The following is a 21,677-nucleotide window of genomic DNA, read 5'->3' as shown; positions in this document are numbered from 1 at the left end:
TCTTGCCCTTTGTCTTATATCTTCACTCGGTGCCAAGCGGACAATTTGCATGGTGATACCGGCTTTTGTTGTGGACGATAATTTATGGCACGACTGTGATCTGGGTTCTGTGATTTTCTCTTGCCTGCTGTCCGAGAGTGTGGATAACGAAGGAGACGCACCTAGTCGACCGAGCAGACGAACGATCGGATCTGAAACGCAAAAATCGCGCGCTTATTGCAACGCATATCTGTAACGTGCTTGGAACCAATCTCGCGAAGATATCGCTGGTTGACCAAAGGACTGATGATCCACTTCCCAAACAAGGACGGACCAGGAACAAGCCCGGTAACAACAGAGATCAGCATTGGTAGCTGACGACGAGGCGCACTTGTTGATTGAATGGAAAGGTGCCGAAAATGACTGTGGCAGACAGTAGCCCATTGGTCAGAGACGAAACACAAGGGAAAGTAGGTTGGACTCGATCATTTAAATTCGAGGAACTGGACCTGACCAGATGACGCTCTAGAAAATTGGGCCTTTCATCACGATGACTGAGGAGCAGGAAGCCAGTCGTCCGGTAAAAATGACGATGGGTGATCAACGTAGCGGCACCCCTCAGCATCGCCTTCACCTCCTCTCACATTCCGATCAACCTACTGCATTGCAAGCTGTGCGAAGAGCGATTGACCAGCGATCGTCCCCTGGAAGCAACATCACCTCCAAACAGGTTACAGAACGATCACGACAAGAGATGATATTACCTCTGCGACATGCATTCCCGTGTATTGAGCACGAAAGTGAAATCAAGGTCAAGCAAGGTCACGATAAGAGTCAAGGTGTAGGCATATTGTTGAAATCGCTATCGTGCATAATATTGAGACCATCCCATTTGTGACGCAAACGCGACGGGCAGGCGCGGCCGTAATGTAACACCTGTCTGTCCAAAAATAACACAAGGAGCAAGTCGAGCTCCTCTTCCGAGATGTAGACCTGGCAAGCGTAACCTGTATCGTACTGGAATGGACCCGAATATTCATCTACTTGGACAAAACAAGGTTGAGTTGATCTGGGTTTAGACACAGTGCGCCTTACTAGTTCAGCGCAGACAGCCGCATGGATCAACTTGAAATCCGGAGGAAGATCAGTATCGTTCTCGCCTGTTGGCCAACCGTTGTTGCCATTCTCTGCCCTGAAAGCGATCACGCCGAGTGAGGCAAGAGAGTAGGGTGCCTTCTCGAAGAGGGATCCCATGTCCCACAACATCCTGCTCCGGGATCTATTAACCTACCCACCTCGCCATCATTATCCGTGCAAAGGAACCCCCTTCGACAACCTTTGCCGAGGAGCTACCGCCGCTTTTCAATGCTCAGAAGATCGAAGTGCACGGTACTGAATAGGATCAGCTCGGTTCGGCCATCAGACGCGAAGCCATGGCCGGGGAACGGCAGACCGAAGTATTTGAGGCTTGGGGTCTAGAGGGGCCAGGTGGAGTCGACACCGATATGAAGCGGTTCCATATTGGGGTGATAGAGACCATTGCATTGGAAATGCCGGCCGATGACGCGCTCAAAGCCCTCGGCGAGGCAAAACAAGCTAGAGTTAATCGATCTTCAAATCCGGATGATGAGATCGCGAGTGATTATTGTGTGAGCCACCTCAATGACCTGGAAGCGGACAATCGATGATAACCAGCAACACATGAATTTGAGACTACGCCCGGTGCCAATACCCCCAAGCTCTGGAACAAAGTGGTCTGAGCTTGAAAGTAAGGAACCAACAAAGGAAGTCCTGAGCTTCCGATGAGATCGGACTATTAATTTCGTCACCACCTCTGAGCAAAGGTATATAGCAGATTATTGCGCATGAGATACGACAAATTTACAGCACAGAGCGTGTGTTCCGTCAACACATGCAGCCAACAAAGATACAGTCTAGTTGAATATGGGCGAACAAAAAAAAGGACAGAAAAGGCGGCAGAAATAAGGGACTTGGACTAAAATTGTCTAAACGAGATGAAAGTTCTCAAAAAGTCGATCTTGCCTCCCAATGTTCCCAAACCGACGAGAACAATCGACCCATGATGATAGGAGACGAGAGCACAGCGGCCTCTGACGACGAAATTTCTGAGCAAACTATGGGAACTCAGCGTCCGGCTCGAGGTGACTCGATCACTCCGGAACCCCTGGACTCGAACGAGCAATCAGGTGATCCTGGGAGTCCGGTGGATGGTGTCACATACTCCGGAGGAGTAGAAGGAGAAGAGAGGTATACATCTGATACCGAGATGCTGGATTGCGATTCCCAGGAAGAACAATAGTAGCCCTGCTATATTGTAATGTGAGCTTCCTTCTTGCCGCCTCTTACCTGGTGCCACTCACTCATCCTCTCTCATACACTCTGCCCTCTCTATAGCATAACCTTGATAACTCGTATGTATCCACGATCAAACTTATGTATGCACCCCTTGAAGTTTTCCGCATCCGGCTGATACGATTCCGATTCTTCGCTTACTCGTCTGCGTGGTGATTCATTTGAATAGTAGTGAGATCATGTGCGGAAGGGGAGTAGCGAATCACAAACTCGAACTCATTATTAAGTCGTAGCGAGTAAGCTCAATATCTTCAATATCGATTTCTCGTCGGATCGACATCACTAGCCAGGTACACGTCCATCAAAAGTCCACCGACCTTGTAGGTCGACATCGGTATGTTACCCAACCTGAGGACTTTCTTCTCTGCTTGCAATCACAGTAATGCCAGTCGAACTAAGCATTATTATTCGCCAGTGATAGGCCACGGTAGAGCCAGGCATCCATCTCGGTGAAATGATGTGAAATAAGCTGGAAAAGAGGAATATCGTTCCGTTTCTCACAAGGTATGTGATTGTTGCAAAACAATCGGAATCCCAATAGCGAGCCTTAGGATGAATAGCCGGACAGGACCAAATGTAGGGTAGACCACGCCGATGGCCTGATATCGTTTTCGTTCGCACGACAGTGACGTGAACGCCTCTATGTGATATTGGTACAAATTGAGCGATCTCCTGCAGGCACTTCCTGATCTCTCTGAGTGTGCTGAGGATTCCCATCATTCGGGTTGTCCGATCGCGTCTGCTCGCCTGCTAGCTGCCCATTGCTAATTGCTAACCAATCGACCGATTCTGCAGGCCGGTTCGACGTTTCGTGTTTCATCTATTCCCGCGAATGCCGCCGGACCGCGATACGATTACGTCATCACCGGCTCACCGGGCAACCTTTTGGCGTGAGAAAGGGAGCGATCCCGGGGACGAGCGTTGTTGAGGACAGCCATCAAGCACCACACGCCATGAGATTACAGCAGGGAAATGTAGTATCGTCTTCAAATCTCGATTAAAATGTTGATCGCCTCAATGCATCTGTGCAGTCGAGAGGTCGGTGGACGTACGGACATTGTGTTGTCTTTCGTGTCCGCTGCTGCTTGTTGCCTGCGTGATGATGAATGCAATCATGAACCGGCCACGCGCGGCCAGCGGAGAGAAGGAGCAGAGAGGGACAATACCGAACGACCGTCAATCCAAAGTCGTCAATCTCACTCGCTTTTGGCCACCACCACCACCATCCCATCATCACCTTTCAAATTTTTCGATAGACCCTCACGCAGTTCGCGCAGTACTCGTCGAGAGCCGTTACGAATTCCACCGACTTCCGGGCGATCAGGATCATTCCCGCTGTGTTCATCCCCCGGTCAACCCATCATCACCACCCTCACCCCAACCTTGATCGACCATGTCCGACTTGCCTCCCATCGACATGGACCCAACCACATCCCTCCCTCCTATAAACACCTCCAACCTGCCCACTTCAAACTCGAGAAATAACAACAACAACAACAATCAAGCCGACTATACCAATAACAACAACAATGCAGCAGGTCCGAGCGTCTCGTCGAAAGAATACCAAGAAAAGGCCATCGCCGCCATCGCGAGGAAGAAACAGAGGAAGTTCGATATCCCCAAGATCGATTTTACGCAGCATCAGTTGGAGAACGGGGAGATCGTTCGGACGGACCAGAGGGTCGTCAAGGACGTGAGTTCCGTCTTTGTCCCCTCTTAAACCACATTCCCCAGCGTACCGTACACTTGCCTTGCAAGGCTATCAGCTCAATCTCAATCTTTCTGTTCTGGCTTTGATCTCATCTCGTCTTTCATGATCATCACTGTAGGTACAAGCTCCGGCCATGCGACCCCCTACCGACGAAGAGTTTTATTCCAAGACGGATCCTTCGAAACCGGACATTGCATTCCTCAAGAACCACTTTTACCGGGAAGGTCGTCTGACCGAAGAACAGGCCTTGTTCATCCTCCAAAAGTACGTCCTCGGGTCATTCCGCAGGAGTTAAAAGTATCAGTGTATATCGTTGGCTGACCACGTATCGTATGGTATCGTGTCGTATCGCGTCGTGGCGTATCAATTGGGAATCGCAGGGGAGGCGAGATCTTGCACCAAGAATCCAACTTGCTAGAAGTAGATGCGCCTATCACCGTCTGCGGAGATATTCACGGTCAATACGTCAGTCCCCTCCCCCATACTATATACATTCCGCTTTCTCTCTCTAGCGATTCAGAATTCACACCTGATATCCTGGCTTGTCTTTCAATTTTTTACTATGTGGAATGATAGTACGACCTGATGAAGCTGTTCGAAGTCGGTGGGAACCCTGCGGATACCCGGTACTTGTTCTTGGGAGATTACGTGGACCGAGGATACTTTTCGATCGAGGTGAGCCAGCCTGACATCAGCGAGACCAGCTACTACCAGTATCTGAGGAATTCCATCCCCCGCCGTCTCTTCACAGTGTGTGCTGTACCTGTGGTCCTTGAAGATGTGGTACCCCAACACCTTGTTCCTCTTGCGAGGCAACCACGAATGCCGCCACTTGACCGACTATTTCACCTTCAAGCTCGAATGTGCGTCCATCTTCCCCAATCACCCCCCTCTCCCTCCTCATTGCTATGACAGCATAGCTAATCCCCATCGGTGTTGCCTCTTGGCAGGCAAACACAAGTACAGCGAAGTCGTCTACAACGCGTGCATGGACTCGTTCTGCAACTTGCCCCTGGCCGCGGTGATGAACAAGCAGTTCCTCTGTATCCATGGTGGACTGTCCCCCGAACTCAACACCTTGGATGATATCCGAAGCGTACGTGCCGGGATTCGCCTATTCATGCGTGCGATGTGCTGATGACCGATCGCTCTGCTGTCCGCCCGCGCCGACTTTACAGATCAACCGATTCAGGGAACCCCCGACGCACGGACTGATGTGTGACATGCTCTGGGCCGATCCGTTGGAAGAGTTTGGGTCGGAAAAGACCAACGAGCCGTTTTTACACAACCACGTGCGAGGCTGCTCGTACTTTTTCACGTGAGTGGCTAGCTCGTGACAATACAATTCGCTTTCGACTCGGAAAGACTGACCTGAAATGGGGTGGATGACACAGGTATACGGCGGCTTGTCAGTTCTTGGAGAGAAACGGGTTGTTGTCCATCATCCGAGCACATGAGGCTCAAGACGCTGGGTAAGCGCGATCAGGTCCGGAGTTCAACTTTTGCATCCCAAGCTGATTTTTTTGGTCGAACTGTGAAGATACCGAATGTACCGCAAGACCAAGACCACCGGTTTCCCTTCGGTCATGACGATCTTTAGCGCTCCCAACTACCTCGACGTGTATGGCAACAAGGCGGCCGTGCTCAAATACGAATCCAACGTCATGAAGTGGGTGCTCTCTCCGAGTTGTACACGTAACGCGATCTGACTTTGATTCGTCTCGCAGCATCCGACAATTCAACTGCACGCCCCATCCTTACTGGTTGCCCAACTTTATGGACGTCTTTACTTGGAGTTTGCCTTTCGTCGGAGAAAAGAGTGCGTAGTCGCCGCTCAAATACGACCATCCCGCACTGCTTGCTGACTTGATGCTGCCCCTCACCCTGTAGTCACGGACATGTTGATCGCGATCCTAAACTGTTGCACCAAGGAAGAGTTGGAAGAGGCCGAGGAAGAGGAGCCTACTTCGCCCGAAGTCCTCTCGCCTGCCGATGAGGGTGAGTAAAAACGAATACGGCCAATGTGCGAAAGGACCGCCAAAGCTGATTTTGTTGCCACAGAACTCGACGGACGTGACAATGCCAAGATGAAGAACAAGATCATGCTCGTCGGCAAGATGTCTCGAGTGTTTGCCTTGCTCCGGTAAGACGACTGGTTTGCTGTACTTGCGGTCAAGGCAGGAAACTAAACTCGCGCTTGTATGGAACTACATAGAGAGGAAACCGAGCGAGTGGGAGAGTTGCAGACTGGAAAGGAAGAGGCGGCATTGTCCGACACGGCGTTGGCTTCGGGTGCCGAGGGCGTCAAGGAGGCCATCCATGGATTCAGCGATGCGTGAGTCGACCGTCAACCAAGTCTTTACATTATTACGAAGACTGACGGACATTTGCGTATCGTCCCGACCTTTGCAGCCGACGAGCCGACATTACCAACGAACGACTACCTCCCGAGCTTATCGACGCCGACGAGGACGCGCCCGCTTCCCCCATGCGAACGAGCGGTCCCGGCAGCCCGTCGGAGAGCACGCCTCCGATGTTGTCGAGCCCGAACGAGTCCCCGGCGTTGGGCGGCTACGGCTCTGGTGGTGGTGGTGGGATGGCCGAATCTCCGTTCGGATCCCCGATGACCCCTAGCAGTCCCGACCTGGGCGCGACCTGGAAACCGGGCCACGGCCGACGATTCTCCCTGGGTACGACGAACCGTACCGCACCCTCGAACCGTCGGAGGAGTCTGGATCAGACGATGGCGTTGATGAAAGAGGTCCTCGAGGGGACCGACGCGAACGGGAACGACGAGGCCATCGAGAGGATCGCGGAGAATCTGGGGAGTCCGCCTGCGAGTCCGACCCGGGCCAAGCCTCCGCCTGGAGGACCGTTTGCTTAGAGGGTCATGACGGTCCGTCCGAGAAACCCAAGCATGAGCGGGCGGGAAAGCGAACGGCAGAAGGACTCTTCTTTTCATGTCTTCTCGTTCCTTGTTGTACTGTATTGAACTATCATCGGTCCCTGATTGTGTCCTCTGTCCTCTTCGCCTCTTTTCCCCTCGTACTTACTTCTGGTGTCATGGCCGACCTCTGGCTATTGGCCTCTGTTACGACGGAAGATGATCATCAATTCATCAAACGACCATAACATCATGGCATTATGCGAATTTTGATGACGTGATTCGATTTTCTCGCCCGGCGGATTGGCCAGGAGATATCGGCCCGCCCGCTCCATCACGCGGAAGGGCGGGACGCGGGAGGCTTTTGTTTCCCCCCGTGTTTCATATATCATCCCTCTCGTCGCTCGTCGTCGTCGTCATGCCATCAAATCAGATCGACCCTCGGCGATCACTTTGATGACACGATTTGATGGTTTTTATGGTTTGATGGGAACCTTAAAACAGGGTGGGTCCCTTTCTTCACTGCCCGCTCTGAACGCTAAGCTCGGGTCGACAAGCCACAGGACACAGGCCACGGGCCATTGCGGGTGGAGGGTGGTATAGTTCTGACTTCTAGTAGCTTCTGGTTCGAGCTGGTTCCTTTTTCTTACCTTCTCGGCGTTTCTTTTCTCGTATGTCTCTATTCGCTTGGAGAAGAGCGATCTAAAGGCAGGGCGTGGCTTTTCAAACTTTTTTTTTCCTTTTCCATCATCAAGCGATCAAACGATCACCGAATCGGGCCTGTCACCCTCCCGCCTTGATCTCGTGATGATCGATCTGATCGATGATCGATCTGATCGATGATGTGATGCATGTGATGACAACCCGAGCGGACCCTCGAAACGGGTTTGATCACTCTGACTCTTCTGCAGTCGCGGGACGACGGATGATTCAGTTTGACGGTTACGTTTCGAGCCTTTCAAGTGGATATCGCGTATCACCCGCATCCTCACCACGTCGACCTGCACGAACTAGCTACTCGCTTCACTCGTCCTCGATGTTCTTGGACCTGACACGGTGACATCGCATGGCAAGACACCCAAACGCTTATCCACCTTTAGTCTTTCTTCCTTTTACCTTTTACCTCAGAAGCCGAAACCCTCGCTCGCCTGCCTTTGCCGCGCAGAAATCAGACCCAGATCGGGCTCGGCGGAACACACCCAGACGATTCATCTCGCTCATCAGGCCATCAAATCGCACATCGAACATCGATACCACGAGGGTCCAGGGAGGCAGAAAAGAAATCGTCTATATAACTCGCACCTGAAATCCCTCTCGTATGATGCCCGCCATCGTTCGATCACCCATCATCTTCCGACATATTCGATCTTGTCAGGCTCCCGATCCGAACCTCGACTCTCCGTCTCAACGACACATCTTGTCCAACACGAGCGTCAACGATCTTTGACTTACCAGTCGATCAGAAAAACGGTTCTCCGACATCAGCAAAACTAGTATTAGCGCAAATCCCTCGTTTGGCAAGAGTCTCAAACGTTCACTCGTTCTTAGTTCCTCTATCCCAGAGAACGACGAAGGCGATCTAGAAGGGGACTTGGAAGGCGTATCACCCATCTCGAGGGAAAATCGATTGACGCCAACAACGACAGCAAGAGGAAACATGATGCAGACACAGACTCAGCAGCATCAGCACCATCACCAGTATTACGAGCGTCAACAGGCTGCTGATTTTGGACCTGCACGAGGAATAGGTCAGGGTCAGGGTCATACCTTGCCTGGAAGTAGTGTTGGTAACGGTGGTGGTAGTAGTGGTGGACAAACCAAACGAGGTCTGTTCGGGATCTCCACCCGGCATGTAAACGCCGAGCCCGCCGGGATCGTCCCACCCCTCAGTCATACCTCCGCTGGGATACACTCGATGACCGAGACTTCGAACCGAGGAGGCATGGAGCAGCAGACTCAAGACGATTTCCCCGACGACAGCTCGATCTTTACGACTGATATGTCTGGGCTCCGTCGCAAGGGCTCTACCAAGACGCAGTCGGGTGTCCACAATAACAACAACAATAGTCATGCCAAACATCAGACTAGCTTCCCGCCTCCTCCTGCAGCCACCTCGACCCCCTCCGCCGGAAGCCGGATCGCCCAGTTCTTCGGTGGCGGACGTGACAAGTCTGGTAATCGCGACAAGAGCGCAGGGGGTAAGAAGAACGGACAGAGGCCTTCGACTACGGATACGAACGCTGGCGGGCCTCCTCCTCCGTTCGGCCAGACGAGAGCTATGACTCAAACTCAAGGTCAGGGGATCAACGTCCGCGTAGAAGCCGACAATGGGACCTTGATCTATGATAACCACCACGACAAGTTTATGCCCCGTCCCAGTGACGCCTCGTTTGACCCGACGATGGCGATGGACGTCCAGCAGATCGACAACAACCGTGGGAATGCGCTCTTGCAACCCAGTAGTGGGAACGGGGGAGGATATGCGAACCGACTCCGGACAGCCTCGGGTCCCGCGGCTTCTCAGCACGTCATGGATCAGAATATCGGTCATCCGGCGCCTACGGGCAAGACGACGACGAACCGACCATTCGGGTTCGGGAGTTCCAAACCTCGTCAACCTTCCCAACCCCTTCCTTCCAGTAATGGCGGCGCCGGCCCTCAGTCGCGCTCAGGAGCCCCCTGGAAAAACCAAAACCAAAACCAACACCCACAAACGACGGCTTATACCTATAACGGCGGCCAAGAATACCCCCGGACAAAGGCCGAACGCAACTTTCGTTTCACCTGGGAAGCCAACCCGGGGATCGTCGATGGCAAACACCTGATGGGTTTCGGCGGAGACTTTGGTCGGAAGAGGGTCAAGACGGATCTGCGGATGGACGGGACTGGGAAGGTCCTCGATGCGAGGGGAGCGACCGAGGTCAAGAGGTTGCCTTATGTCATGGGTTACGAGCGGTCCGTGTTGGATTGGTGAGTCCCAAACTGAAAATTGGTTGGAGTGTTGGGGTTCGTAAGCTGATGTTGTTTTCTTTCTTGTAGCGAGGCAATGATCCACGAAGCTTTTACGCAGGTGTGTACCGGTAAAGCCACCCTTTATCCGGATAACATGCCTCCTCCAAAACGAATCCTAGACATCGGGACCGGGATCGGCCTGTAAGTACCTCCCTTCTCTTCCTGTTGTTCCATGTTGGATCGCTTAGTCCACACAAGCTCATATATGTAACCCTCTCCCTGCCCTGCTCAGATGGCCGATCACGATGGCTCAACAATGGCCAGAATGTACCGTAGTCGGCCTAGACATTGCCCCGATCCAGACCGACCTGGCCGCCCTGGCCCGCGCTCAAGCGTTGGTAGGCGTCCAAGAGGCGGAAGATGGGAAAATGGTTGTGGACTGGGAAGACTTGTCCAAGCGTGTCATCTGGAAGATCGGGAACTTGTAAGTCGATCGATCCCCCGTTTGTGCTCCTCGATCTGGAGAAGCTTATGTATTATGGGTCGGGTGTAGCCTGGAAGGACTTCCTTTCGACTCCGAGTCGTTCGACCACGTTCACTTGCGTTTCGTAGGACTTGGGATTCCGGAGACAGCCTGGGAAAGTCTACTGGACGAATGCGCTCGAGTGCTCAAAAGCGGTACTGGGATCCTCGAGGTGAGTCGCGCTGGCCCGGGATAAGGCCTCTGTAGCAAGAAAGTTGACCCGAATATTGCACATTCCCTTTGTGTTGCAGATCGTCGAGATGAGCAAAGTCTTGCCAGCCAAAACGCCCATGGCGCTCCGAGCGTCATTCTCCTCGCTCATGCTATCCTCCTTCCTACAACCCTACCCATTCGTCACGCTCCGCCCGGCGCTCCTCTCCTGCGGGCTCTCCTCGAAAGAAGCGATGAACGTCACCTTTCGACGTAGTCAACTGACCGAATGGCATCCTGCCTCTACCATCGAACAATGCCTGGCCGCTTGGGTGGATAGCGCGTTGGGCAAGGGGAAACACGGTCGAGGTCGCGGGATGAGCGGGACGGGCCAAGGGGGGAACTCTAATCTCAGGTGGGGGGAACAGGTCTTGGGCGAACGGGCGGTCAGGGCGTACGAGGATGGTGGAGAAGACGAACTGGACAGGGCCGAGGCGGCTTTGAGTAGTACGCATGAGAGTCAGAGACAGCAGGGTGATGAGAGGGAAGCGGACGAGATGACGATCGTCGCTTGGATCGTTCGAAAATAGGGGGCGGGTCGCTTCGTTATTAGGATCGTTTTTGCTTGCGTGCTACGTGTTAGAGGTGTACATGGACTAGGTCTGTAGGATATTGGTTACTTGGGATTTATCGGGACTGCCAGGTTGTAACATTCTTGAGAATGGAGATGATACCCCGTTGTACCATGTGCTGCGTGTGTTTGTTGATCGATATTCTACCCATCCTCTCCACATTTTTGCATCCGCACGTCACCGTCAACTCGCTACTAAACAAACAAACAACTTCTAAGGCTAGGGCTTCACCTTGCACCTTGCTCTTTCACTGGTTTCGATTCAATACAACCCTTCCAGCTCGAGTAGAAGCTGCATCGGTGCTTCTCTCCTGAAGTCCACGAACGATCATGGCTGACAGTCTGACGCTCAAAATGCGAGGCCTGGCGGTCTCGTCGTCGTCTTCGCAACACGTCTCGAGCGGGGGTGGGCATCATGGACTGCATACGAGCTCGAAACTGGACAGAGCTACCTCGACAACGACAACAACGACGTCTTCGGCTTCATTACCCCGGATCACTCCTGTCGTTACGAAATACCGCAATCCAGACTTGGGAGGTCGACACGATCCGGCTACGATGGCCGGCTCTTCGGGGCATCATAATAATAACCAGGACGCACCTCGAGCAGCTCTGATGAGACTAGCAGGAGGTGCACCCAACTTTGATCGGACAGCAGCATCAGCATCAGCATCGGCATCATCAGCAGGTCCTTCCAATTCCAATTTGACCAAGATGGGTTCTCCTAAACGTCTCATCGGCCAACATCCCGCTCACGGGATCCACGGTCCGGCTCATGGGACGGCAGCTCGGACGTTGGCTAGCAAGATCGTCCCCGCCGAGTCGAAAAAGGCCCCGATCCCGATCCCGATCAATCCCATACAGACGGGCGTAGTGAGGGATCTCGTGGTGGAAAAAAGAACCTTGGATGTCGCTCTCGAAGGAGGTCGGATATCGAGCGTCAAGGATGTGGCTAGGAAGAGTGACTCGGAACTAGAGATGCCGTTCAAGGCGTGAGTCAGATAGCTAGCTCTGCATCCCAGCTCTCACCGCCTTACTCCCATCCCCACTTGATCCTCTCGCTCTCAAACCTACCCCACTCTACCCCGCCTTACGCAACACGTAGACCTCGTTCGCTACTAGACTTCGAGATCGGCAAACCCCTCGGACGTGGGAAATTCGGTCGAGTCTACCTGGCGAGGACAAAGACCTCGCCGCGGTACATCGTCGCCCTGAAATGCTTGATCAAGGCGGAGATCTTGAAGGACAAGGTGGAGAAACAGGTCAGGCGGGAGATTGAGATTCAACAAAACCTCAGGTGAGTCTCATATGTATAACAATATATACAGCATGACAGAGCTGGAGGCGGTATGGAGTTTTTTGTAGGCGCACGGGGCTGATGTTTGACGTGGTTGCGAATTGCAGGCACCCACACGTCCTCCGGCTGTTTACCTATTTCCATGATAGCAAGCGTATCATCCTAGCTCTCGAGTTTGCCAACAAGGGGGAACTGTTCAAGCACCTTCAACGAGAGGGCAAGTTTGACGACAAGCGGAGCAGTCGAGTGAGTCTTCGTTTTTATCGTCCTGGGATCGCCAGCTGTTCACGGTCTAGGTCAATTTTATGCTTACTGACGTGCGTCTTCGTAGTACATCGCGCAAATGGCGGATGCGCTGAGTTATCTGCACGCCAAGCACGTCATTCATCGGGATATCAAGCCCGAGAACTTGTTGCTCGATGCCAAGGGTAAGGTTGTTGCTGAAGGCTGTTCCCTGAAGCCTCTTCCACTGACTCTTTGTTTTCGTGACGTATCAGGCAACCTCAAGATCGCAGATTTCGGCTGGAGCGTGCATGCACCTTCAAACCGGTTAGTACCGTGACCCCGCAGCTTTCGCAGGTCTGCTTGGGATTGACATGATACCGCATTACAATCAGCCGACACACCTACTGTGGAACCCTCGATTACCTGCCCCCAGAGATCATCCTAGGCAAAGGTTACGGACACGAAGTCGATCTGTGGGCACTGGGCGTCCTGACGTACGAATTTCTCTGCGGATCTCCTCCTTTCGAGGTGAGTATTGTTTGTGACCAGCTCATGAGCTGCTTACTTACTAGTCATGGACCTGATATCACTCTTGTATGATACGACAGGAGGACTCGCAGACCGGTCAGTCCGACTCGTTCTTTCATCTTCTCGAGGACCAACATCTGCTAACGTCCCATGATCGATTGCAGGGACTCAACGTCGCATCTGCTCGGCCGACTACAAGATGCCCGACTTCTTCTCACCTTTGGCTGCCAACATTATCAAGCGGGTGGGTACCGTTTCGGGGTGACATACTTCGTCGCTTGTGGTTTACCTGGTTACGATATCCCTCTCACAGTTGCTAGTCCTGAACCCGCCCGACCGAATGACGCTTAAAGAAGTCCTTTCCAGTCAATGGATCACACAGTACGCGAGCAAGGGTCGTACCAGCGGTGCTTCAAGCACATGAAACCGCATCTATCAACAGAGCTATCGACAGACCCATTTTGGCCGTCTGTGCCACATTATAATGATTTTTCACGAAACGGACACGTTACGCATTTGTATACATTTCTTTGCATGGACCCAGACATGATATGGCAGTACTATTTTCTCACTTGAGCAAAACGCAAAAGTTGTTGCGCTTGCCGCCTGTCCGCAAGACCCGCTTGGTCGCTAGCTCTGCGGCGGCGGAAACTCGTACAGGCTTCTGCTTTTGCCAGAGGCTGTAGACCACCTTGGCGCCTTCCTTGTCTTTTCGGATGACCTCTTTGAAACCGACGTGCCGCATGATTCGTGTCAACAGCTCGTTGTCGAGATACCGCGAGTTTTCGATGCAAGGGCGTGGCAGTACCAGAAAAACGTGTCCGTAATCCTCGAGTTGGCCGTGTATAAGACGCAACATCTTCCCTGAGATGATATCGGTCTGTCAGTTCCATCGATCATCCTGGAGAGACGGCGAATCAGACTGACGAACCTCGGTCATGCGGATCCGGCACGAAATTCAGGACCAAACTGCAGCTGACGATATCGTAGCGATCCGTTTCATCCAGAGGGAGTGGGCGTTGCAGAAAGTCTTGCTGGACGATATCAGGGTGCTGAGAGTTCAAGTCGATAGGTTCGTTGTGAATGAAGGGCTGCATGGCAGCGTAATTCCGAGGAGACAAGGCACCAATCTCGAGCATTCTGCAGGGACGAAAGGGTGGGATGTTTAGCTACAGGAAAGCGCAAACTGATTAGCGAGATACACTTACCTGAGCTTGGAGCCCTCTTTAGCGGGCCGGATGTTGAGCTCTTTGAGCCATGTTACTAGCACTTTGCTGGTATCACCTCCGCGGGTCTCATCCTGGCCCAGAATGCTTGCCTCTTGATACGCTGCCAGTCCACCAAGATCCTCCATCTCCCTCTCCACCTCGGCCAGTTCTTGCACGGATTTGGAAGAACATGCAGACTGGAGCTTGGACTTGAGTTGGGCTTGACGTTTGAGAAGCGTATGAAAGCGGGATATGGTCGCTTGGGTTGCGGTCGAGCTCTTCCCGATGCGAGGCTGACCGGTGCGAGTGATGGGTTCCTTTCTTGCTCTCGTACTACGACCCATAGTCTAGATGCGAGGAGAGGTGCGAGTTGTAAGAAGACCGAACGACCACAAGATACCAAGATATATGAAGATGGGTGGATGTAAACTACAAGTTACAGTACTTACAGTAAGTTCCTTGGATCGTCAACCTGCAACCCAACTTTTCTAGGCGCGGGCTCCGAGCGCGAAGACCGAACCCAACCCAAGAGCCAGGTTCACCCTAGTCAGGCTTAGCACATTGCAACATAGAAGTGCATCGACCAACCGCTGCTCCCCTTTGTACGCCTCATCATATCAGTAATCAGCTCTACAAAGCATAAGTCTAGTTGTTATCCGCATTCCGAGAGATCATGTCGGGTAAATACCATACGAACAGAGAGGAGACGACAGGCGACAGGTATTGAGCTGATCCTGATCAAACAACCGGAACATAGGAAACGCTGAGATTTTGGCCGAAGAGTACCAGGTGAGCTTTCCATCTGGGAACCTATCAATAGCAGTCTGCCTTCCGAAGACTAGACCGTTTCTCCGCTGTTATCAGGTTCTGGAGTCCATCTTTCCGGAAGAGGTTGAGAGTCAGTCTAAGATCCCGTTCGATCGACCGCAACTTTCGAGAGACTGAAGCGTTGCTGTTACGAACAGGGCTCTCGGAGGACGTGCTACGGATACGAGTCGAGCCAGAAGACTCTTTCAGCGCTGCGAAACGTACGTTCAGTGAAGCATCGGCTCGAAAACGTCGCTCATCTCTCGTACCTGTCATTCTCAGTGGTCGTCTCATTGCAAGTCCACTACACGCCAGAGTACCCGGATGAACTGCCAAACTTGCAGCTGGAAGCGCTCGAAGGAGAGATCACAGACGAGGAGCAGGAATCCTTGATCGAAGGGATGAAGACGGCGGGAACAGAGTCGCTTGGGATGGCGATGGTGTTCACTTTGACGAGTTGGCTCAGTCAAGCCCTGGTCGGAGTGTTGGACGATCGGGCTCGCAAGCTGAAAGAGGCTGAAGACAAGAAGTTTGCCGAGTACGAGGAGGTGCGTAACAACCGGGCTCATTTACGTCTCAGGAATGTCGTGTTGAGAGGTCAAGTATACCGCTTGCGTTCAGGCCGAAGCAGCAAAGAAGCGTGGTACTCCGGTAACTCCAGAGACGTTCATGGCTTTACAAAAGAGACTAGCGGAACAAGCAAGAAATCGACGGAACAAGGCTGAAGACGAGCGGATCCGTGCACTCACAGGCAAGGAACGGGAAGAATACAAGAAAGTTCTCGTACGGCCGACAGGTAAGTGCTTCTTCCAGTACAGGGTCAGCCGGGGACGACCTGCTGATTTGACGTCGCGGTGTACAGGGCGACAGCTGTTTGAAACCGGTAAAACTTCGGCACAGGCCGATCTGGAGTACGAGGACGACGATGCTGGTGGCGAGTTCTCCTATGACCGCTACAGTCGCGAGGAAAGAGATAAAGTCAGGTTGGAGCGCGAGAAGGAGCAAGAGTCTGGAGGAGCACCGGCTGTCATTTACGATAGCGATTGAGCGGGGATGCGATATTATATATGCGAAGTCTGTGTGCGTTCGTCGATAGATGCGCTCTTATCTTCACGACAAGCGCCATTCGAAAACGCGTTTGGCTTCCTGTGCCCTCTTCTGCATGGCGCGCTCGGCTTCTTTGCCCCACAGTTCCTCTCCTGTGCTCGAGCCCATCAACACTTGTTCCAAATGCTTGTCGGCCTCTTCGTATGACATGACGGCGCAGTTCCAGCTCGAAACGGGCTGATCCTTGTACCACCTCACGAGGGCAGGCTTGGTCTGAACGTGATGGGGAGGCAGACTTGACCGACCAAGGTTCAGGTCCTCGAAGATATACGCAATGTCGTCCGGGTTGAGTGGACAACGCCTGTAAGACCAAGGTTGAGCGAAGTATCCGCTGCTACCCCGGGCTCCGAATTCTCTGCACTCACTTGGACATTGTGGGATCAGAAGTGAGCTTGGTCTCCTTAGCAGCCAAACCTCGCTCCAGCCGGTCGTACAGCTTCCAACGATGTTTGACCGGTAGAGCCTGTTCAAGCGGCTTGCCAGCCAGGTCCATCATGATAAACGTGGCCGCATGTAGACCGAATATCGAGGGCAAGGGTCCTGGATTGATTTTCACTACGCGTCAGCTATGGTCACGGGACATGACGCGCAAGAGCTGCCCCTACCTACCTAGTACAGGCAGAATCCGCACCCGGAAATCGTCAAAGGGTGACAACTCCGTAGTCTTGCCCTTTTCAAACTCCTCGTCTGGTAATGGCAATAGCTTGATTTCGCCCGGAACCTCGAACGAATAGACGACACTGGTTCACACGAACACAAATCAGTCAAGCCTGCCAAGTGACTCCAGGCTAAGCTGACTTACGGGATACCGTGTGTAACGCCCAATTTTCGTAACCGCACCCTGATCTGTTTGGCAAGCGGATCTTCGTACGTGTTGGAAATGTCTGCGATTTGGATTCGCGTGGGGTCGCTCTTTGCGCCTGCTCCCATACTGGCGAAGACCTTTGTGACCAGGTCGAGAAGTGGCGAAGTGAGAACATGGTCACGGCCGATATTGGGGTGGTAACCTCACCTTGATGTTCTTCTTGTGGCAGTGGGCCAACAGGTCAACCTGTTCAAGCTTGCAATAATCAGCAAGGGTTTGTAAGGTGGAAAAGGTGCATCATACGGAGACTCGCTTTGGTAGGCACGTTGTCTATCGCATCTACGACCCAATCTGCGCCTTCGAGCCAGCTCTCCGATGCTTCTCCCTTTTTCCACAAGCCGACTTTCGTATCGATCCTAAACCGCAAAGCGGAATTCAGAGTCCAACTTCCGGCTTGACGATTTCGCTTCGCTTACCTCGCCCAAGGAGCGATCTTTTTCAGGTATTTCCGAGTCGCTTCGACCTTTGGAGTGCCTACATCTTCCATGGTTGCTGCAGCGTGCCGGTTGAGGGACGAGAGGGTTGTCATATCGAACTGACAGATTCGGAAATGTGAGTTTGCGTGCATCATCCTACTACTAAAGAACGTCGCACCCACGTCGATCAAGAGCAGACGCTCAACACCACTGTCATAGGTTATGGACGCATCAACTGCTCAGCTCCGCGTCAAGGCATCGACCTTTACACCGTCTCTTGGCTCACCTTCTCAAGAGCATCAGAGCGCACCACGATCCAACACCGCCACAACCCACTATGACAACGTAAGAGTTTCGCAATTTAGCCATGCCCTCTTCCCCTAGAAAGCTATAATTCCGAGAGAGCTGTTCTTCGGAATCAGTAACAAGGACCCGAGACGAATCGAGACACGAAACTCACCTGTTCCCGAATCAGATCCTCGTCGAACTGCCCCTTTTCCCATTCCCTCTGACTAGGATCCGTCCGCACAGGGCCGTTGTCGGTCAGAGACAGATCGACATCGCCATTTCCTGGGCCAGAAGTCCACGGTTCGTCCGATTCCTTGAAATCCTCATAGACGCTCTCCTTGAGCTTTTCCGTCCTAGCATAACGTCGTATCGCTTGCCCTCCGATAATGGCCCCTGTCGTGACTAGAGCCGTCCCGACCGCGGTAAGGGCGATCGTCTGTCTCAACGAAATATTGCTGCTGGACATGCTTGCTATAGCTCGGTAATCACGCTCGAAATGGAAGACGGAGTCACGATGTAGTCGCAAAGTTGCAAGTACGTCGAGTGCTACCTTGACCCTACGACTCGATCCAAGCTCTCAAGTCGCGCGCGCCTCGTGGAGCCGGCCCTGAGCGATAATGAGTCGGCCTCACGTAACTTACAACAACGTACGACCATCCCCCGGTGACCTTTGATCAGGATGCATCAGACGTGCCGACCGTTGTATAGCAAACAGCGGACGCATAGAGCTACATTCTGTCGACTTCCTCTCACATAAACCGGGCTACAACTGATCGCACTGTATCTCGGTCGCTACGTCGGCAACGATCGCGTCGATCAGACCGGCTGAGGTGTATATACATAACTGAATCGGACTGGACACTGGACGACAACACCCACCGGCCATGTCGTCCGCTTTTCCCGGCGACCCGAAAGTCTCTCTCGCCCTCGAGAGGTACATCTCTCGTCCACTCGATAGTCAAGTCGTCGACAAGGTGCCCGACGTCAGCCTGCTAGAAGTGTTCCAGACGGGCCTGAACAACTTGAAAAAGAACGCCGACCGTAGAGTCGAATCGTCACAAGAGGGAGTCCGAGTGGGATCCGAGGTTACAACAAAAGCCAGGAGGAAGTTGAAACTCCATATCTCTAGTGGCAAGGCAGAACAGAGTCATGTCGGTCAGGATGAAGGGAGAAAGATCAAGAGCAAGGAGAAGGACACGCCGTACCGACATTCGTCGGGAACTCCCCGCGATGTCGACTCAGCGTCCAAATCTCAAGGCGAGAGGAAGGCAAACGGGCATGGTCACTGGGCGGGGAATGTAGCGGTGAAGAGTCCAGTTCAAGCTCCGAGGATCAAACGCGAATTATCTGGTCAGTTCATGAGGAATCGCTACTAAACCATCTCTGTCTCATGATCCTAATTCAAGCTCGACCTGGTGTTTCCTCCCTGCAGGCTCTCCTGACCCTACGGAATCTTCCTCCGTTCGACATGCTCTCGCCAACGATCCGAACCGCACGACACCCGTGCCAGGCGCGGTGCACAAGAAGAAGAAACGCAAGGTCATGCACGAGCTCAGCCCAGAGACACCGCTCCGGGAAATGAGTCACCGTGGATCAAGCCCATATGTCGACCCCGTAATCGAACGAGCCTCTGTACCGCCGAGAGAAAGGGAGCAGAGCGTCCGTTCAGTCCGACTAGATTCCCCCTCGCTGTCGACCTTGACAACAGGCCCTCCGCACCTGGACAATCGGATTCCTTCCCCTCGACCATCTCTCCCTTTATCCGCTTCGACCGGTGGAGCGCCGAAGATCAAGTTGAAGATCAGTAATAACAAGGTTCGTCGAATTCGATACTGCGAAACATCGAGGCAAGAATACTAAAAACGATTTGCGAGTCTTACAGGCCATTACAGTCAACAGCCCAAATGCCTCCAGCTCGGACCACTCGGTACAGCAATTCATAAATCCCAATCTCAGCTTTTCCCCCCTACGTCCCGGCGTTACCAACCCGACGACTCATGCATCTTCATCACGATCCGTCATCCCGCCTCGCCAACCTATTCCCGCTCCCGCTCCTCCTCAACCCCGGCGTCAAAAGGACGTCGACCAAGACTTTTCGACGGTCAAAAACGTCGCTCAGACTGTACAGTGGAGCACGTTCTGGTCCGGGATCGAGACGTACATTCGCGATGTCGGCGAGGAAGACGTCGCCATGTTGACGTTCAGACCCGACGATCGAGGCATCTACGATATGCCTGCTCTCGGTCGACATTATCAAGATATTTGGGACGAGGAGGACATGCAGTTGCCATTCAGCCAGGCTTCGAATCAGGCCTGGGTGACCTCGGCCAACATGGCATCGGGAGCGTTTCAGAGAGAGAAGGAGCGTGATGCGCTCGGTAACAGGATCGGGAAGGGTTTGAGACGGGCTCACCCGAAAGATCTGAACGAGGCCGATCTTAGGGACGAGCGGAAAGGTCCAGGGTTGTTGGAAGAGCGGATTGTAGCAGGGCTCTGGGAAGGACACCGGTTGAAGCACGGGGGAGATGTTTCAGGCGAGACCGGTGTGCAGAAGGATACGCACGAAGTCGTGGTCAAAGGCGAGCCGGGAATAGGACCGGCGCAGGATGTAGACATGGAACCACGGGCGGGGAATGGGAGACTCGCTGGAAAGCCTGTATCTGAAACTGGTGCGACTTGGCCGATCGCGCCCCGACGTATAAATGGGGTCGCCACTTCGGGCCAGCCGACACGGCTCGACATGATGAATGCAACTATAGGCGAGACAGAGGAGGGGGTCAAGCGAGAACTTCGGCATCTCGGTCTACTTGATGCGAACGAAGAGGTCAGTTTGCTTACCATGCCTTAGTGTCTTCTCCATACTGACCATGCTGTCATTCACCTGACACCAGATCGACTGGACACGGAAAGAAGACGACGAGATCGCCGCAGCGCTACGGCAATGTCAGCGTGCGCTCAGGGACCAGATCGCGAGCAACAATGCCCGTAAAGAACGATTGACCGGCTTGGTCAAGGACCGGCTCGCCTTTGGCGGCTACGAAAAGACGCTGGAAGGATTAGAAAAGGCGATCGAGAGCACCTGGTTGAAGCGCTCGGCGAGAAAGAACAAGAAGCAAAAGTCGAGCAGTCATCGGGAAGACGGCAATTCGGCGCGTCGGCCTGGTGAAAAGGTTCCTCTGCCCGAAAACGTCAAGCAAGCCATGGAAGCTCGAAGACGATGGATCGACGTCGTCGGTGCCGCCATGCAGGCTCCCGACGTACAAGGGAGGTTTACCGGTCTACCTGAGCGGAGTATCTATGCAGAGATGGAAGATCTGAAGGGAGACGCGGCGGGACGGACGTGGATACAGACCATGTCGAGCGAATAGACGGGAACTAGCCCGCTTGTCTCGCCGCCACGGCGGTAGACCAAGCGGAACAGCATGACATCCATCACATGTATCTAATCGTATTGCGACTAAGCTGTCAGGGTGGTCGTTTGTCGCAGCCCCACACCGCATGTCAAATTGTTGCATATATAGCCCGGTCCACCGTTTCATCCAAGGACCAGTGACCCCCGTGTCCCCAACTGCTACATCACCACGCCAGACGCCGCCTGTATCGAAAGGATTGACATGGCGCAACGTGGTCAGCGGCTGAACGGGATAGCCGTGTCCTGCAAGGGCAGAGAGTTATCTCCCAAAAAGACATGTTTTGGAGAGGGGTCATGGAAAGGAGCAATGTGAGCACGACT

The 21,677-nt window shown here is 53.2% G+C and overlaps 8 protein-coding genes across 8 annotated transcripts; 6 read left to right on the top strand and 2 right to left on the bottom strand.

The window, feature by feature from the left end:
* Window positions 1–529: 529 nt before the first annotated feature.
* HD553DRAFT_321884 (uncharacterized protein) lies at window positions 530–2,299 on the top strand (the record flags this gene model as incomplete). The annotated part of the gene is made up of 4 exons (XM_046181256.1): window positions 530–820; window positions 1,078–1,190; window positions 1,403–1,628; window positions 1,943–2,299. The coding sequence occupies 4 exons, from the start codon at window positions 530–532 to the stop codon at window positions 2,297–2,299; spliced, it is 987 nt and encodes a 328-aa protein (XP_046039884.1).
* Window positions 2,300–3,540: 1,241 nt separating this feature from the next.
* HD553DRAFT_333626 (Serine/threonine-protein phosphatase 2B catalytic subunit A1) lies at window positions 3,541–7,222 on the top strand. Its single transcript, XM_046182108.1, has 14 exons — window positions 3,541–4,045; window positions 4,182–4,327; window positions 4,444–4,528; window positions 4,640–4,738; window positions 4,815–4,926; window positions 5,014–5,159; window positions 5,242–5,381; window positions 5,458–5,535; window positions 5,604–5,732; window positions 5,791–5,882; window positions 5,954–6,061; window positions 6,125–6,206; window positions 6,279–6,398; window positions 6,476–7,222. The coding sequence occupies exons 1-14, from the start codon at window positions 3,746–3,748 to the stop codon at window positions 6,945–6,947; spliced, it is 2,109 nt and encodes a 702-aa protein (XP_046039883.1). The 5' UTR covers window positions 3,541–3,745; the 3' UTR covers window positions 6,948–7,222.
* A 3,210-nt stretch (window positions 7,223–10,432) lies between these two features.
* HD553DRAFT_267283 (uncharacterized protein) lies at window positions 10,433–10,618 on the top strand (the record flags this gene model as incomplete). The annotated part of the gene is made up of 1 exon (XM_046177517.1): window positions 10,433–10,618. A coding segment is annotated over one exon (186 nt), but the record flags the coding sequence as incomplete, so codon positions are not given.
* An 845-nt stretch (window positions 10,619–11,463) lies between these two features.
* On the top strand, window positions 11,464–13,844 carry HD553DRAFT_304888 (serine/threonine-protein kinase 12 (aurora-B)). The gene is made up of 9 exons (XM_046179080.1): window positions 11,464–12,195; window positions 12,309–12,500; window positions 12,608–12,746; window positions 12,832–12,928; window positions 12,998–13,049; window positions 13,118–13,253; window positions 13,334–13,349; window positions 13,418–13,497; window positions 13,567–13,844. The coding sequence occupies exons 1-9, from the start codon at window positions 11,534–11,536 to the stop codon at window positions 13,675–13,677; spliced, it is 1,485 nt and encodes a 494-aa protein (XP_046039881.1). The 5' UTR covers window positions 11,464–11,533; the 3' UTR covers window positions 13,678–13,844.
* On the bottom strand, window positions 13,822–14,880 carry HD553DRAFT_330593 (putative methyltransferase-domain-containing protein; the record flags this gene model as incomplete). The annotated part of the gene is made up of 3 exons (XM_046181981.1): window positions 14,462–14,880; window positions 14,185–14,393; window positions 13,822–14,117 (listed from the first exon to the last, which is right to left on the bottom strand). The coding sequence occupies exons 1-3, from the start codon at window positions 14,803–14,805 to the stop codon at window positions 13,822–13,824; spliced, it is 849 nt and encodes a 282-aa protein (XP_046039880.1). The 5' UTR covers window positions 14,806–14,880.
* A 93-nt stretch (window positions 14,881–14,973) lies between these two features.
* On the top strand, window positions 14,974–16,354 carry HD553DRAFT_304882 (ubiquitin-conjugating enzyme/RWD-like protein). The gene is made up of 7 exons (XM_046179079.1): window positions 14,974–15,141; window positions 15,219–15,250; window positions 15,326–15,359; window positions 15,427–15,489; window positions 15,551–15,816; window positions 15,890–16,064; window positions 16,131–16,354. The coding sequence occupies exons 1-7, from the start codon at window positions 15,135–15,137 to the stop codon at window positions 16,313–16,315; spliced, it is 762 nt and encodes a 253-aa protein (XP_046039879.1). The 5' UTR covers window positions 14,974–15,134; the 3' UTR covers window positions 16,316–16,354.
* HD553DRAFT_347796 (mitochondrion protein) lies at window positions 16,355–18,451 on the bottom strand. The gene is made up of 10 exons (XM_046183324.1): window positions 18,117–18,451; window positions 17,943–18,061; window positions 17,839–17,866; window positions 17,657–17,775; window positions 17,494–17,596; window positions 17,388–17,426; window positions 17,178–17,317; window positions 16,985–17,115; window positions 16,741–16,915; window positions 16,355–16,676 (listed from the first exon to the last, which is right to left on the bottom strand). The coding sequence occupies exons 1-10, from the start codon at window positions 18,408–18,410 to the stop codon at window positions 16,379–16,381; spliced, it is 1,446 nt and encodes a 481-aa protein (XP_046039878.1). The 5' UTR covers window positions 18,411–18,451; the 3' UTR covers window positions 16,355–16,378.
* Window positions 18,452–19,157: 706 nt separating this feature from the next.
* Window positions 19,158–21,488, top strand: HD553DRAFT_104382 (histone acetyltransferases subunit 3-domain-containing protein). Its single transcript, XM_046176399.1, has 4 exons — window positions 19,158–19,294; window positions 19,351–19,759; window positions 19,827–20,768; window positions 20,836–21,488. Exons 2-4 carry the CDS (start codon window positions 19,487–19,489, stop codon window positions 21,310–21,312), a joined length of 1,692 nt encoding a protein of 563 aa, XP_046039877.1. The 5' UTR covers window positions 19,158–19,294; window positions 19,351–19,486; the 3' UTR covers window positions 21,313–21,488.
* The last annotated feature ends 189 nt before the right edge of the window (window positions 21,489–21,677 follow it).

The sequence above is a fragment of the Filobasidium floriforme genome, assembly GCF_021052385.1.
Source record: "Filobasidium floriforme strain CBS 6241 chromosome Unknown HD553scaffold_2, whole genome shotgun sequence".
In the NCBI taxonomy this organism is placed as follows: Eukaryota; Fungi; Basidiomycota; class Tremellomycetes; order Filobasidiales; family Filobasidiaceae; genus Filobasidium; species Filobasidium floriforme.
This window is presented reverse-complemented; position numbering and strand designations above follow the sequence as displayed.